The sequence below is a fragment of the Somniosus microcephalus genome, chromosome 13, assembly GCF_052327205.1.
Source record: "Somniosus microcephalus isolate GS21.2 chromosome 13, FLI_Smic_1.0, whole genome shotgun sequence".
NCBI lineage: Eukaryota > Metazoa > Chordata > Chondrichthyes > Squaliformes > Somniosidae > Somniosus > Somniosus microcephalus.
Window position 1 is genome coordinate 43,950,872 of NC_140999.1, and position 16,678 is coordinate 43,967,549.

A 16,678-nucleotide genomic window follows, 5' to 3' on the forward strand; every position below is an offset into this window, starting at 1 on the left:
TTGCGAGGCACGGCCCGAGTGAGCCCAACTTACCTGCCGCTCCGGCGGGGCGGGAGCGGGAGCCGCAATGTGGGGGTTTCTTTTGCTGCTGCTGTCCCTGTGGGGATGGAAAAAATGGCGGCGAAGTTTAGGGAGACTGGAGGATTAGGACCCGCCCGTGACGCACTGATTGGTCAACCATCAGGTGAGTGAACTGTAGGATTGGTCAAGCAGCATGTCACTCAACGCTAATGAGAGGTAGGATTGGTCAACCGCTAATGAGTGGATTTTTGAGGATTTTTGAACGGTTTTTGTATACTGTCCAAACAATTTTTGTCTGACGAAAAAGTAAATACGCCTACGAGAGTCCACTAACGATAAGCTTTCTTTCGATATAACATACGTGTAGGTACGCTCTATAACTTTTGATTGTATAGCCAGGCAGAGAGACAGGCAGAGAGACGTACCGGTTTATATATATATATATATATATATATATATATATATATATAATATAAGAAAGATAAGATAAGATACTGTGCATTAAAAAATTGGAATTTGGCATATTCAGTCACTATTTAACCAATAACTTTGGTTATAAATAGGCAGATCACTGATGGAATACAAAAGCAGAGAGGTAATGTTAAATTTATATAGAACCTTGATTAGACCATAGAGTACTGTGCGCGTAATTCTGGTCTCCAGACTACAAAAAAGATACTGAAGCACTGGAGTAAGTACAGAAAAGATATACCTGTACAAGGATGTTACCAGAATTGAGAGAACGTAACTGTAAGGAAAGATTAAGCAAACTGGAGCTTTTTTTCTGGGGAAAAGAGAAGACTTTAAAATTATGAATGGGTTCGATAGAGTGAATGCTGACTAAACTGCTTTCACTTGTGGGCGAGTCCAAAACGAGGGGGCATAAACATTAGGTGGCCATTATTAGAACAAATAAAGTATTTAGGAGGAATCTCTTTTCTGAGTGTTGAGAATGTGGAGCTTGATGCCGTAACGTGGTTGCAGCCGATAGCATTGACACATTTAAGAGGAGTCTTGATGCATACGAGGAAGATGGGAATATGGATGATACGGGGGCAGGGTAGGAAGAGGCTCGTGTGGAGTATGAACACCGGCATAGACCAGTTGGGTCGAATGGCCTGTTTCTGTGCTGTAGATTTTATGTAGCACTGCATGTGGTCCTACATCACTAGCAAAAATTCCAGAATCTCACGTGAACCCCTCCCCAGCACTGCACCCCCCAAAGAAGTTACGCAGTCGGCATAAACCAGTTGCCCTGGTCTCATTCTTTCCCAGAACCACAATAATGCGGAGCTTCTTACCTCGGGCCTCCCTTCCTCCTGCAATCTACAGGCTTTTAAAGCCCAAAGCTTTTCTTTTTATTCATTCATGGGATCTGGGCGTCGCTGGCAAAGTCAGGATTTATTACCCATCCCAAATTGCCCTCGAGAATGTGGTGGTGAGCCCCCTTCTTGAACCGTTGCAGTCCGTGTGGTGAAGGTACTTCCACAGTGCTGTTAGGTAGGGAGTTCCATGATTTTGACCCAGCGACGATGAAGGAGCAGCGATATACTTGTGTCAGGATGGTGTGTGACTTGGCGGGGAACTTGCAGGTGGTGGTGTTCCCATGAGCCTGCTGCCCTTGTCCTTCTAGGTGGAAGAGGTCGCGGATTTGGGAGGTGCTTCCGAAGAAGCCTTGGCAAGTTGCTGCAGTGCATCTTGTAGATGGTATACACTGCAGCCATGGTATGCCGGTGGTGGAAGGAGTGAATGTTTAAGGTGGTGGATGGGGTGCCAATCAAGTGGGCTGCTTTGTCTTGGATGTTGTCGAGCTTCTTGAGTGTTGTTGGAGCTGCACTCATCCAGGCAAATGGAGAGTATTCCACCACACTCTTACTTGTGCCTTGTAGATGGTGGAAAGGCTTTGGGGAGTCAGGAGGCGAGACACTCGCTGCAGAATACGTAGCCTCTGACCGGCTCTTGTTGCCAGTGTTTGTGTGGCTGGTCCAGTTAAGTTTCTGGTCAATGGTGACATCCAGGATGTTGATGTTGGGGGATTCGGCGATGGTAATGCCGTTGAATGTCATGGGGCAGTGGTTAGACTCTCGCTTGTTGGAGATAGTCATTGCCTGGCATTTGTGAGGCGCTAATGTTACCTGCCACTTATCAGCCCAAGCCTGAACATCGTTCAGGTCTTGTTGCATGTGGGCATGGACTACTTCATTACCTGAGGAGTTGCGAATGACACTGAATACTGTGCAGTCATCAGCGAACATCCCCACTTCCGATCTTATGATGGAGGGAAGGTCATTGATAAAGCAGCTGAAGATGATTGGGTCTAGGACACTGCCCTGAGGAACTCCTGCAGCAATGTCCTGGGGCTGTGATGATTGACCTCCAACGACCACAACCATCTTCCTTTGTGCTAGGTATGACTCCAGCCAGTGGAGAGTTTCCCCCCCCACCCCGATTCCAGTTTTACTAGGGCTCCTTGATGCCACACTCGGTCAAATGCTGCCTTGATGTCAAGGGCAGTCACTCTCACCTCACCTCTGGAATTCAGCTCCTTTGTCCATGTTTGGACCAAGGCTGTAATGAGGTTGGGAGCAGAGTGGTCTTGGCAGAAGCCAAACTGGGCATCAGTGAGCAGGTTATTGGTGAGTAAGTGCTGCTTGATGGCACTGTCGACATCTTCCATCACTTTGCTGATGATTGAGAGTAGACTGGTGGGGTGGTAATTGGCCAGATTGGGTTTGTCCTCCTTTTTGTGGAGAGGACTTACTTGGGCATTTTCCACATTGTCGGGTAGATGCCAGTATTGTAGCTGTACTGGAACAGCTTGGCTAGAGGCGCGGCTAGTTCTGGAGCACAAGTCTTTAGCACAACAGCCGGGATGTTGTCGGGGCCCACAGCCTTTGCTGTATCCAGTGCGCTCAGCCGTTTATTGATATCACGTGGAGTGAATCAAATTGACCGAAGACTGGCTTCTGTGATGGTGGGGAACTCAAGAGGAGGCCAATATGGATCATCCACTCGGCACTTCTGGCTGAAGATGGTATCACCTAACTCCAACCACATGACTTATCTTAGAATCTTGCCTGCTCTCCTACTATTCTCTCCCTGGTGGGATTAGCACGGTGGGCCTTGGTTCTTCACGTAGGTGTCTCAACCTTTTCTGGAAAAACCCGTCAGCTCTGCCAGGCCTACCACATTTCCTTACAATCAACGCTTCTTTCAGTATAGACATTATGCATTGGCTACATGAAGTGTCCTGGTTAGTGCCCATCACATGCCAATGACCAGAAAGTAAAACAACAAAAGGTCCATCGTTACAGTTGTGTTGTCAGCAAGATTTTGGTGTGGTATCATGGTGAGCATGTCAAATTTTCATATTTTGCCCACTCAACTGTGAAAACCAGCATCTACTGATTCTCTAGTGTTTGGAAAGAATACATCGACCTGTACAACACTAGGGTTACAGGTCTGTCACTGGTAGAGTCATTGAGGGAATAAATTAAAAGCATCACACAAAAAGTATGTCACACATTGGCAGGTGTGCTTTCATTAAAACAAGGATACCATTATTCTGCAACTTTAGCACAGTTGTGAAGCAGTTTCTATTTCACAGCCACACTAAAATTGCAGACGCATGGAAATGATTTCTACATGATAACTGCATCCAATGATCAGGTAACTGCTACAGGTTGATGGAGCTTCACACAATTTAAGAAATCACTGAAAAATAGGTGCTGCCTAGTAATTACCCCTTTGTACCTCTAATTCCAAGATGGAATTATCAGAACCAAAAAGGATTAGCTTTTTGAAACAAAGTTACCAAACCACTTGAACCAGTTTCCCCCTACCCCCCAAATTTCAGATCATTATGCTTATATTCCATTTGATGAGAGGACTGTCACTCAAAAAATTCAATTTCACAAAATAAATCAAGGTAATTACATCTGTAGCATATTTGGGGGGGGGGGGGGGAGGTTTAAAGTTCTTGAGCTATCCAAATACAACATAGCAGATTACAACACAACAAACTGGGCAATCTTAGTAATTTAATTAGACCTTGCACCTGTCCACAGGAATATAAGCCTGTTAGTCATAAAGTCCCCATTTCTAAGTGCAGATGCTCAAAACATTTTTTTAAATGTTTTACTTGACTGGCCGAGGCATTTGTTTTTGGGGTGCAGTGAAACGAATAGGAGATGCAATAGTAATAAAACAAACTCATTTATTGAAAACAAAAATAGTTTTGCTATTCAAAACTGAAGTTGGAAAATGATGCTTCAGACCACAGATTTCAGACAAAGGAACAGCTACACATGTACTATACAAAGAAATTAATAAAAGGCAAGGCCTAGGAATAGGGATAAAGATGGAGAAATCTGAATTGGACAGGTCTAAAGATGTAGATGGGATTTGAGATAAGCAAATTAACAGAACATGGATTTTAACTTTCCATATTTGAATTTCACAGTAAAAAAATCAAAAAGGCTACCAAAACTCTGCAATTAAACAGCAAAGCTCTGCTTATACACAACTCAAGCACAAGTGAAATTTAATGCTCTTCAGCTTAAAAGAAAACTAGGGTGTGAAATTGCCTCTTTAAAAAACACAAGATGCACGCTTTCTTCTACAAGTAATGAAATCCCAAGAACGGGCTGCATTGTAATGAAAAAATGGGTCATGAGAAAAACATTCTGCGGTTTTAAAGTAGAACTTCATGCACAACCTCCTCCAAATTGTATACTGAAATAAAAAATGAAGTGTCCCAAAAATAGAGACAAAGAAAATGAGAATTACAGAAAAAGAGTCTTGCTTTCAAAACAGCTCCCGCATTCAAACTAAAGTTTCTTTCAGCATGTTAAAAAAATCCTGCTGCCCAAAATGTGTAACACTAAATGTCTCTCTAACCTCTCCTAGTTAATAAAGTATTCAAACTAAATATGCAAATTAATAGTTTAAAACAAAATGTAGGTTCCTCTCTAACAAGGCAAACACTGAACGCATTACTGTTAACACTAAACTACACTGCAGTACGAGATTTCACACCTAAATAGAGAAGTTGTAATTTCCAGGTTTAAGACAGGACATTTTTTAATACTGGAATTGTTCCAACTCATTCACAATTGAACAACATTTTACATAAAACACGTTCTAAAGGCAGAGTCTGCAATGAGTAAACTAACTGGACAAATGTTCTGATCCAGGTGTAATTAAGAGAAACATTAAAAGTGAAAATACAACGATAAGTGAAAACACAAGATGAGAAACGGTTTTATTGACGAGAATCCCTGGCATGCCCCTCCCATAGAGCAGTCACAGGGCAACAACGCCATCATTAAACCGGTAGGAGCTCCAAGGTAGAAGCAGAAACCAGGCATGTACCTGCCCACCCCCCTACAATAATATGCCCCCCTCCTATGCAGGCCGGGTACTGGGGCCCCTCCCCCATGGTCAGGGGGAGGGCGCTCCGCTCAACCCCACGGGGGAAGCGAGGAGATGAGCTGCACCCGGTGATCTTGCAACACACCTCCTCGGCCGGTGCGGGGCCGGGGCTACTGCCGCCATTTTGCTGTGACCGAGGGTCCCGCCGCTAATTCATTCCTTGCCCGCGGGGAGGGTGGGGGGGGGTGGACGGTGTCGCCGCTTAAAGGGCGCTGCTCCTGGTGAGGGGAGAGAGGGGGTTCCTGTCACGGTTTGCCCGGTGCCTCGGTCCTCGACTCCCCCGGACTGGGCCGCCCCCTCGTACCTGTACTGAGCGCCGCCATGCGCGAATCCGTAGTAGTTACTCGCCGCCATCTTGGCGTCTTCGCCCAACCGGCCGGGCACTGCGTCACGTGACCCGGGGGAGAATAAAGAGAAACTTTATTAGCACCGGCCCCGCGAGCAAACGGACAACAAGTGCGATAACTTTATTAACAACCCCGCCGCAAACCACCAAACTGAACCCCGCCGCAAACCACCAAACTGAACCTCGCCAGAATAGAGTCTGTGCTCCAAAGCACCACATCAGGGCCAAGAGCGCGAAGCTAAATCTTGGAAAAAGCCAGATGCTCGATTTTCAAACAAGGGAAATGCCATTTATTGTAAAACAACTTTTTTGTTGAGTTTAATTTTTAAATTCACACGATTTTGCAGCTCAGCCTGTATGACAACACGCCGAACTTTAATTTTGATGGGACATTGTAATTATTCGACCTCAAAAAGGTACAGACCCAGGCAAAGGTTTTCCGGAAAAAAAAGGTAATTTAATTTAAATCAGCCAGTGGCTCAGTTGGTGGTACCCTCGCCTCGGAGTCAGAAGGTTGTGGGTTCAGAGTCCCACTCCGAGGACTTGAGCACAAAAATCTAGGCTGACATTTCAGTGCAGTACTGAGGGAGTGCTGCACTGTCTGAGGGGCCGCCTTGCGGATGAGACGTTAAACCGAAGCACCGTCTGCTCTCAGGTGGATGTAAAAGATCCCATGGCACTATTTCCAAGTCATGGGGAGTTATCCCCAGCGTCCTGGCCAATATTTATCCCTCACTCAACATCACAAAAACAGATTAAAGAAAGACTTGCATTTATATAGCGCCTTTCACAACCACCAGATGTCTCAAAGCACTTTACAGCCAATTAAGTACTTTTTTGAAGTGTAGTCACTGTTATAATGTAGGTTTTGGTCTTACCTAAGGATATACTTGCCATAGAGGGAATGCAACAAAGGTTCACCAGAGATTGAGTAGACTCAGCCTATATTCTCTAGAATTTAGAAGAGAGGTGATCTAATTGAAACATACAACATTCTTACAGGGCTGGACAGGGTAGGTGCAGGGAGGATGTTTCCCATGGCTGGGGAGTCTAGAACCAGGGGGTCAGTGTCTCAGAATAAGGGGTCAGCCATTTTGGACTGATGAGGAATTTCTTCACTCAGAGGGTGGTGAATCTTTGGAATTCTCTAGCCTAGAGGGCTGTGGAGGTTCAGCTGTTGAATATATTCAAGTCAGAACAATAGATTTTTGGATATTAGGGGAATCAAGGGATATGGGGATAGTGCAGGAAAGTGGGGATGAGGTTGAAGATCAGCCATAATCTTACTGAATGGCGGAGCAGGTTCGAGGGACCAAATGGCCTACTACTCCTAGTACTTACATTCTTATCTGGTCATTATCACATTGCTGTTTGTGGGAGCTTGCTGTGTGCAAACTGGCTGATGCGTTTCCTACATTACAACAATGACTACACTTTAAAAGTACTGCATTGGCTGTAAAGCGGTTTGGGACGTCCTGAGGTTGTGAATGGCGCTATATAAATGCAAGTTTGTCTTGCTAAATAGAGCCGGAAGTGCCCGCCCGCCGCTGCCCTGTTATTGGCTGACGGTTCTGTCAATCACGGCCATTTCCGCTTGGAGCGGAAGAAGAGGAAAATTCCGCAGAAAGTAGCGCTGCACTAAACTGGGCGCTGGAGCGAGAGCGGGACAAACACTGGCCCGACAAGAAGCCAACCTGAGCTATCTCGGGCCTCAGTTACCGTGCATCCACCGCCTCACCCCGGAGCCCGGCCTGCTTGATTCAACCGGCCGGAGCGGCCGCGGCGCTCCGCTCAGGCCCCGACGGGAAGCTGCAGGCGGCGGGCAGGGCTTGGTTGGTCCGGCCACCGCCGGTACTCACCGTAAGCGAAGGAAACTATCGGACATATAGGAATCATGGGCTTCCCTGCGTCTGACCGCGACCTTTCACCTCGCCGCGCTCCCGGTGCACACACGTTGCCTGCGCGATGACGACACAGTCGGCGCCGCGCCTGCGCGATGACGACACAGTCGGCGCCGCGCCTGCGCGCTAACGGGGCCTGGAACCCATTCAATAAAGGAGCGGCTTTACACCTCATCCAGTAGGGGGCGCTGCAGCAGTCTCCCACCAACATTCTCCCATCACAGAAGCTATACCCCGCAATAGAAAGGGCCCAGAGAGCTTTACCCCCCAATAGAAAGGGCCCAGAGAGATTTACCTCCCAATAGAAAGGGCCCAGAGAGATTTACCCCCCAATAAAAAGGGCCCAGAGAGCTTTACCCCCCAATAGAAAGGGCCCAGAGAGATTTACCCCAATAAAAAAGGCAGAGAGCTTTAACCCCCAATTAAAATGGGCTCAGAGAGCTTTACCCGCCCATAAAATGGGCTGAGAGCTTTACCCCCCAATAAAACGGGCTCAGAGAGCTTTAACCCCCAATTAAAATGGGCTCAGAAAGCTTTACCCCCAATAAAAAGGCCCAGAGTGCTTTACCCCCCCAATAAAAGGCCCAGTGAGCTTTACCCCCAATAAAAAGGGCTGAGAGATTTACCCCCCAATAAAATGGGCTCAGAAAGCTTTACCCCCAATAAAAAGGCCCAGAGTGCTTTACCCCCCCAATAAAAGGCCCAGTGAGCTTTACCCCCAATAAAAAGGGCTGAGAGATTTACCTCCCAATAGAAAGGGCCCAGAGAGCTTTACCTCCCAATAGAAAGGGCCCAGAGAGATTTACCCCAATAAAAAAGGCAGAGAGCTTTAACCCCCAATTAAAATGGGCTCAGAGAGCTTTACCCGCCCATAAAATGGGCTGAGAGCTTTACCCCCCAATAAAACGGGCTCAGAGAGCTTTAACCCCCAATTAAAATGGGCTCAGAAAGCTTTACCCCCAATAAAAAGGCCCAGAGTGCTTTACCCCCCCAATAAAAGGCCCAGTGAGCTTTACCCCCAATAAAAAGGGCTGAGAGATTTACCCCCCAATAAAATGGGCTCAGAGAGCTTTACCCCCGCATTAAAAATGGCACTGGCAGCTTTACCCCAATAAAATGGGCTCAGAGCTTTACCCCCAATAAGACGGGCTCAGAGAGCGTTACCTCCCAAATAAAAGGATCCCAGAGAGCTTTAACCCCCAATTAAAATGGGCTCAAAGCTTTACCCCCAATAAAATGGGCACAGAGAGCTTTACCCCCCAATAAAAAGGGCTGAGAGCTTTACCCCCAATAAAATGGGCTCAGAGAGCTTTACCCCCAATAAAACGGGCTAAGAGAGCTTTAACCCCCAATTAAAATGGGCTCAGAAAGCTTTACCCCCAATAAAAAGGCCCAGAGTGCTTTACCCCCAATAAAAAAGCCCAGTGAGCTTTACCCCCAATAAAAGGGTTGAGAGAGCTTTACCCCCAATAAAAAGGGCTGAGAGATTTACCCCCCAATAAAATGGGCTCAGAGAGCTTTACCCCCAATAAAACGGGCTCAGAGAGCTTTAACCCCCAATTAAAATGGGCTCGGAAAGCTTTACCCCCAATAAAAAGGCCCAGAGTGCTTTACCCCCCAATAAAAAAGCCCAGTGAGCTTTACCCCCAATAAAAGGGTTGAGAGAGCTTTACCCCCAATAAAAAGGGCTGAGAGATTTACCCCCCAATAAAATGGGCTCAGAGAGCTTTACCCCACAATAAAAATGGCACTGGCAGCTTTACCCCAATAAAATGGGCTCAGAAAGTTTTATCCTCCCATAAAATGGGCACTGAGAGCTTTACCCCCAATAAAAAGGGCCCAGGGAGCTTTACCTCCCAATAGAAAGGGCTGAGAGAGCTTTACCCCCCCAATAAAATGGGCTCAGAGAGCTTTACCCCCAATTAAAATGGGCTCAGAAAGCTTTACCCCCAATAAAATGGGCTCAGAGAGCTTTACCCCCAATAAAATGGGCTCAGAGAGCTTTACCCCCAATAAAACGGGCTCAGAGAGCGCTACCCCCCAAATAAAAGGGGCTCAGAGAGCTTTAACCCCCAATTAAAATGGGCTCAGAAAGCTTTACCCCCAATAAAATGGGCTCAGAGAGCTTTACCCCCAATAAAACAGGCTCAGAGAGCATTACCCCCAAATAAAAGGGGCCCAGAGAGCTTTAACCCCTAATTAAAATGGGCTCAGAAAGCTTTACCCCCAATAAAATGGGCTCAGAGAGCTTTACCCCCAATAAAACGGGCTCAGAGAGCGTTACCCCCCAAATAAAAGGGGCCCAGAGAGCTTTAACCCCCAATTAAAATGGGCTCAGAAAGCTTTACCCCCAATAAAAAGGGCTCAGAGAGCTTTACCCCCAATAAAAAGGGCTGAGAGATTTACCCCCCAATAAAATGGGCTCAGAGAGCTTTACCCCCGATAAAGGGCACTGAGAGCTTTACCCCAATAAAAAGGGCACTGACAGCTTTACCTCCAATAACATAAGAACATAAGAAATAGGAGCAGGAATAGGCCACTTGGCCCCTCGAGCCTGCTCCGCCATTCAATAAGATCATGGCTGATCTTGGGCTCAAAGCCACTTTCCTGCCCGCTCCCCATAACCCTTCACTCCCTTATCTTGCAAAAATCTGTCTATCTCCACCTTAAATGTATTTAATGACCCAGCCTCCACGGCTCTCTGGGGCAGAGAATTCCACAAATTTACGACCCTCTAAGAAAAGAAATTCCTCCTCAGCTCAGTTCTAAAAGGGCGACCCTTTATTCTGAAACTATGCCCCCAAGTTCTAGATTTCCCCATAAGGGGAAACATCCTCTCTGCATCTACCTTGTCGAGCCCCCTCAGTATCTTATATGTTTCAATAGGATCACCTCTCATTCTTCTAAACTCCAATGAGTATAGGCCCAGCCTGCTCAACCTTTCCTCATAAGTCAAACCCCTCATCTCACGAATCAACCATGTGAATCGTTTCTGAACTGCCTCCAATGCAAGTATATCCTTCCTTAAATAAGGAGACCAAAACTACGCAGTACTCAAGGTGTGGTCTCACCAATACCCTGTACAGTTGTAGCAGGACTTCCCTGCTTTTATACTCCAACTCCCTTGCAATAAAGGCCAACATTCCATTTGCCAAAGTGGATAACGTCGCACTTTCCCACATTATACTCCATCTGCCAAATGTTTGCCCACTCACTTAGCCTGTCTATATCCCTTTGCAGATTATTTGAGTCCTCTGCACAACTTGCTTTCCCACCCATCTTTGTATCATCCGCAAACTTGGCTACATTACACTCGGTCCCTTCATCCAAGTCATTAGTGTAGATTGTAAATAGTTGGGGCCCCAGCACCGATCCTTGTGGCACCCCACTAGTTACCGTTTGCCAACCAGAAAATGACCCATTTATCACGACTCTCTGCTTTCTGTTAGTTAGCCAATTTTCTATCCATGCTAATATATTACCCCCAACTCCGTGAGCTCTTATCTTGTGCAGTAACCTTTTATGTGGCACCTTATCGAATGCCTTCTGGAAATCCAAATACACCACATCCACTGGCTCACCCTTATCCACCCTGCTCGTTACATCCTCAAAGAACTCCAGCAAATTTGTTAAGCATAATTTCCCTTTCATAAAACCATGCTGACTCTGCTTGACTGCATTATGATTTCCCAAATGCCTGCTACTGCTTCCTTAATGAAGGACTCCAGCATTTTCCCAACGACAGATGTTCGGCTAACTGGTCTATAGTTTCCTGCTTTCTGTCTCCCTCCTTTCTTACATTTACGGTTTTCCAATCCGCTGGGACCTCTCCAGATGCCAGGGAATTTTGGTATATTGCGACCAATGCATCCACTATCTCTGCAGCCACTTCTTTTAAGACCCTGGGATGCAGGCCATCTGGTCCAGGTGACTTACATAAGAACATAAGAAATAGGAGCAGGAGTAGGCCATACGGCCCCTCGGGCCTGCTCCGCCATTCAATAGGATCATGGCTGATCTGAATCTAGACTCACGTCCACTTCCCTGCCCTCTCCCCGTAACCCCTAATTCCCTTATCTGCTAGGACAATGTCTATCTCCATTTTAAATTTATTTAATGTTGCAGCTTCCACAGCTCTCTGGGGTAGCAAATTCCATAGATTTACTACCCTCTGAGTGAAGAAGTTTCTCCTCATCTCAGTTTTGAAAGGGCAGCCCCTTATTCTAAGATTATGCCCCCTAGTTCTAGTCTCACCCATCAGTGGAAACATCCTCACCGCATCCACCCAATCAAGTCCCCTCACAATCTTATATGTTTCGATAAGATCGCCTCTCATTCTTCTGAACTCCAATGAGTAGAGGCCCAACCTACTCAACCTTTCCTCATACGTTAACCCCCTCATCTCTGGAATCAACCGAGTGAACCTTCTATGAACCGCCTCGAGAGCAAGTATATCTTTTCTTAAATATGGAAACCAAAACTGCACGCAGTATTCCAGGTGTGGCCTCACCAATACCCTGTATAACTGCAGCAAGACTTCCCTGTTTTTATACTCCATCCCCCTTGCAATAAAAGCCAAGATTCCATTGGCCTTCCTGATCACCTGCTGCACCTGCATACTAACTTTTTGTGTTTCATGCACCAGGACCCCCAGATCCCTTTGTACTGTAGCACTTTGCAGTTTCTCTCCATTTAGATAATAACTTGCTCTTTGATTTTTTCTGCCAAAGTGCATAACCTCACACTTTCCAACATTATATTGCATCTGCCAAATCTCTGCCCACTCACTTAGCCTGTCTATGTCCTTTTGCAGGTTTTTTATGTCCTCCTCACTCACTGCTTTCCCTCCCATCTTTGTATCGTCGGCAAACTTGGATATGTTGCACTCAGTCCCTTCCTCCAAATCGTTAATGTAGATTGTAAAGAGTTGGGGTCCCAGCACTGACCCCTGTGGAACACCACTAGTTACTGATTGCCAGCCCGAGAATGAACCATTTATCCCAACTCTTTGTTTTCTGTTAGATAGCCAATCTTCCACCCATGCCAGTATATTACCCCCAATCCCGTGATATTTTATCTTGATCAGTAATCTTTTGTGTGGAACCTTGTCAAATGCCTTTTGGAAGTCCAAATACACTACATCCACTGGTTCCCCTTTATCCACCCTGTATGTTACATCCTCAAAGAATTCGAGCAAATTTGTCAAACATGACTTCCCCTTCGTAAAACCATGCTGACTCTGTCCTATTAAATTATGTTTATCCAAATGCTACTGTTTCCTTAATAATGGACTCCAACATTTTGCCAACCACAGATGTTAGGCTAACTGGTCTATAGTTTCCAGCTTTTTGTCTACTTCCCTTCTTAAATAAGGGTGTTACATTAGCAGTTTGCCAATCTGCTGGGACCTTTCCTGAGTCCAGGGAGTTCTGGAAAATGATCATCAATGCATCCACAATCCCTACCGCCACTTCTCTCAAGACCCTAGGATGTAGGCCATCAGGTCCGGGGGATTTATCCGCCTTAAGTCCCATTATTTTACTGAGTACCATCTCCTTAGTGATTTTAATCGTGTTTAGCTCCTCCCCCCCCCCCCCCCCCATTGACCCCTGTTTGTCCAGTGTTGGGATATTTTTAGTGTCCTTTACTGTAAAGACTGATACAAAATATTTGTTCAGCGTCTTTGCCATCTCCATGTTCCCCACCACTAGTTTCCCGGTCCCATCCTCTAAGGGACCAACGTTCACTTTAGCCACCCTTTTTCTTTTTATATAGGCTTTTTATATATCTGGGCTGGAGAGAAACTTGGAGTGGGAGGGGGAGGATCCAGTTGTTGTGGTCCATGTTGGTACCAACGACATAGATAGGACAAGGAAGAAGCTTCTGCTGAGAGAGTTTGAGCAGCTAGGGGCCAAATTAAAAAGCAGAACCACAAGGGTAATAATCTCTGGATTACTACCTGAGTCACGTGCAAATTTGGCTAGGGTAAATAAAATTAGAGAGTTAAATGCGTGGCTCAAAGACTGGTGTGGGAGAAATGGGTTTTGCTTCCTGGGACACTGGCATCAGTACTGGGACAGGAGAGAGCTGTTCCGTTGGGACGGACTTCACTTGGCCAGTGCTGGGACTAGAATCCTGGCAAATCGAATAACTAGGGCTGTAGAGAGGGCTTTAAACTAATTAGTGGGGGGGAGGTTTTAAGAGAGCGAAAAATAAAAATGACAGCGGAGAAGGCAATAGAGCAAGGTAGCAGTGGGGGAATTAAAAACCAGAGCGTGTCAGGAAGGGACAGAATGTATAATGATAAAGGTAAAGTAGTAAAAGGGGTAAAAGCAGGAATAAATTGTCAGAAAACATATTTAAAAGTTCTTTATCTGAATGCACGCAGCATTCGTAACAAAATTGACGAGTTGACGGTGCAAATAACTACACATGGGTATGATCTGGTGGCCATTACGGAAACCTGGCTGCAAGATAATCATGACTGGGAACTAAACATACAAGGGTATTTGACAATTAGGAAGGACAGACAGGAAGGAAAGGGAGGTGGGGTTGCTATGTTAATCAAGGATGGTATCACTGCAATAGTCAGAAATGATATTGGGTCAAAGGAACAGGATAGTGAAACAGTTTGGGTGGAGATAAGGAATAATAAGGGGAAAAAGTCACTAGTGGGCGTAGTCTATAGGCCTCCTAACAGTTGCAACTCTGTTGGTCGGAGTATAAATCGGGAAATAGTTGGGGCTTGTAATAAGGGAACAGCTGTAATCATGGGGGATTTTAACTTTCATATTGACTGGACTAATCAAATTGGGCATGGCAGCATTGAGGAAGAGTTCATAGAGTGTATTAGGGATGGGTTTCTTGAGCAGTATGTAACTGAACCAACCAGGGGTCAGGCAATCTTAGATCTGGTCCTGTGTAATGAGACAGGATTAATAAAAAATGTCCTAGTAAAGGATCCCCTTGGAATGAGTGACCATAATATGGTTGAATTCCAAATTCAGTTGGAGGGTGAGAGAGTTGGATCTCAAACCAGCGTACTAAGCTTAAATAAAGGAGACTATGAAGGTATGAGAGTAGAATTGACTAAAGTGGACTGGGAAAACAGATTAAAGTGTAAGATGGTACAAGAGCAGTGGTCTACATTCAAGGAGATATTTCACATCTTTCAAGATAAATATATTCCACTGAGGAAAAAGGGGAGTAAAAGAAAAGACAGCCATCCGTGGCTTAGTAATGTAATAAAGGACAGTATTCGACTGAAAACAAGGGCATATAAATTAGCCAAATCTAGTGGGAGGATAGAAGATTGGGAAGCATTTAAAAGCCAGCAAACAATAACTAAAAGATTAATTAAGAAAGGGAAGATAGATTATGAAAGTAAACTAGTCCCATTATTTTACCAAGTACTTTTTCCTTAGTGATAGTGATTGTCTTCAGTTCCCCCCTCCCTGTGGCCCCTTGATTATCCATTATTGGGATGTTGTTAATGTCTTGTTATTTGTTCAGAGTCTCTGCCATTTCCCCGTTCCCCATTATTAATTCCCCATTCTCATCCTCTAAGGGACTAACGTTTACTTTAACTACTCGCTTCCTTTTTAATATACCTGTAGAAGCTCTTAATTTCTGTTTTAATATTTCTTGCCAGTCTACTCTCATAATTCATCTTCTCTATTATTTTTTTAGTCATCCTTTGCTGGTTTTTAAAAATTTCCCAATCCTCTGGTCTCCCACCAATCTTGGCAACATTGTATGCCTTCGCTTTCAATTTGATACCATCCTTTACTTCCTTAGTTAGCCACAGATGGTGCTCCCTTCTCTTAAAATCTTTCTTTCTCACTGGAATATATTTTTGTTGAGACTTATGAAATATCTCCTTAAATGTCCGCCACTTCATTTCAACTGTCTTAACCTTTAATTTATTTTTCCAGTCCACTTTAGCCAGTTCTGCCCTCATGCCATTGTAATTGCCTTTGTTTAAGATCAGAATACTGGTTTGAGATACAACTTTCTCACCCTCCAACTGAATTTGAAATTCAACCATGTTATGATCACTGGGCACTGAGAGCTTTACCCCCAATAAAAAGGGCACAGAGTTTTACCCCCAATTAAAAGGGCACTGGGAGCTTTACCCCAATAAAAGAGCACTGAGAGCTTCCCCCCCCCCCCCATAAAAAGGCCACTGAGGGCTTTACTCCCATAAAAAGGCCACTGAGGGCTTTACCCCCAATAAAAAGGGCACTGAGGGCTTTACCCCCAATAAAATGGGCACTGAGGGCTTTACCCCCAATAAAAAGGCCACTGAGGGCTTTACCCCCAATAAAATGGGCACTGAGGGCTTTACCCACCCCCAATAAAATGGGCACTGAGAGCCTTGCCCCCAATAAAAGGGGCATTGAGAGATTTACCCCCCCAATAAAAAGGCTACTGAGGGCTTTAACCCCCTCCAATATAAAGGGCACTGAGAGCTTTACCCCCAATAAAATGGGCTCAGAGAGCTTTACCCCCAATAAAACAGGCTCAGAGAGCATTACCCCCAAATAAAAGGGGCCCAGAGAGCTTTAACCCCTAATTAAAATGGGCTCAGAAAGCTTTACCCCCAATAAAATGGGCTCAGAGAGCTTTACCCCCAATAAAACGGGCTCAGAGAGCGTTACCCCCCAAATAAAAGGGGCCCAGAGAGCTTTAACCCCCAATTAAAATGGGCTCAGAAAGCTTTACCCCCAATAAAAAGGGCTCAGAGAGCTTTACCCCCAATAAAAAGGGCTGAGAGATTTACCCCCCAATAAAATGGGCTCAGAGAGCTTTACCCCCGATAAAGGGCACTGAGAGCTTTACCCCAATAAAAAGGGCACTGACAGCTTTACCTCCAATAACATAAGAACATAAGAAATAGGAGCAGGAATAGGCCACTTGGCCCCTCGAGCCTGCTCCGCCATTCAATAAGATCATGGCTGATCTTGGGCTCAAAGCC

At 45.4% G+C, this 16,678-nt stretch overlaps 1 protein-coding gene across 6 annotated transcripts in view; it reads right to left on the reverse strand.

Moving 5' to 3' along the window:
* The window catches only part of LOC147108284 (zinc finger RNA-binding protein-like), a 100,913-nt gene extending 93,126 nt beyond the window's left edge, over positions 1 to 7,787 (reverse strand). For 5 of the 6 annotated variants that reach the window (XM_086004853.1, XM_086004852.1, XM_086004850.1 and 2 more), the window contains exons 1-2: positions 7,660 to 7,787; positions 5,759 to 5,837 (exon numbers count right to left, since the gene is read on the reverse strand). In XM_086004853.1, coding sequence (XP_085860979.1) covers positions 5,759 to 5,837; positions 7,660 to 7,696 — 116 coding nt within the window. In that variant the 5' untranslated portion in view covers positions 7,697 to 7,787. The remainder of the gene's footprint in view (positions 1 to 5,758; positions 5,838 to 7,659) is intronic. The other variant, XM_086004854.1, reaches the window with a different exon arrangement.
* Positions 7,788 to 16,678: the final 8,891 nt, after the last annotated feature.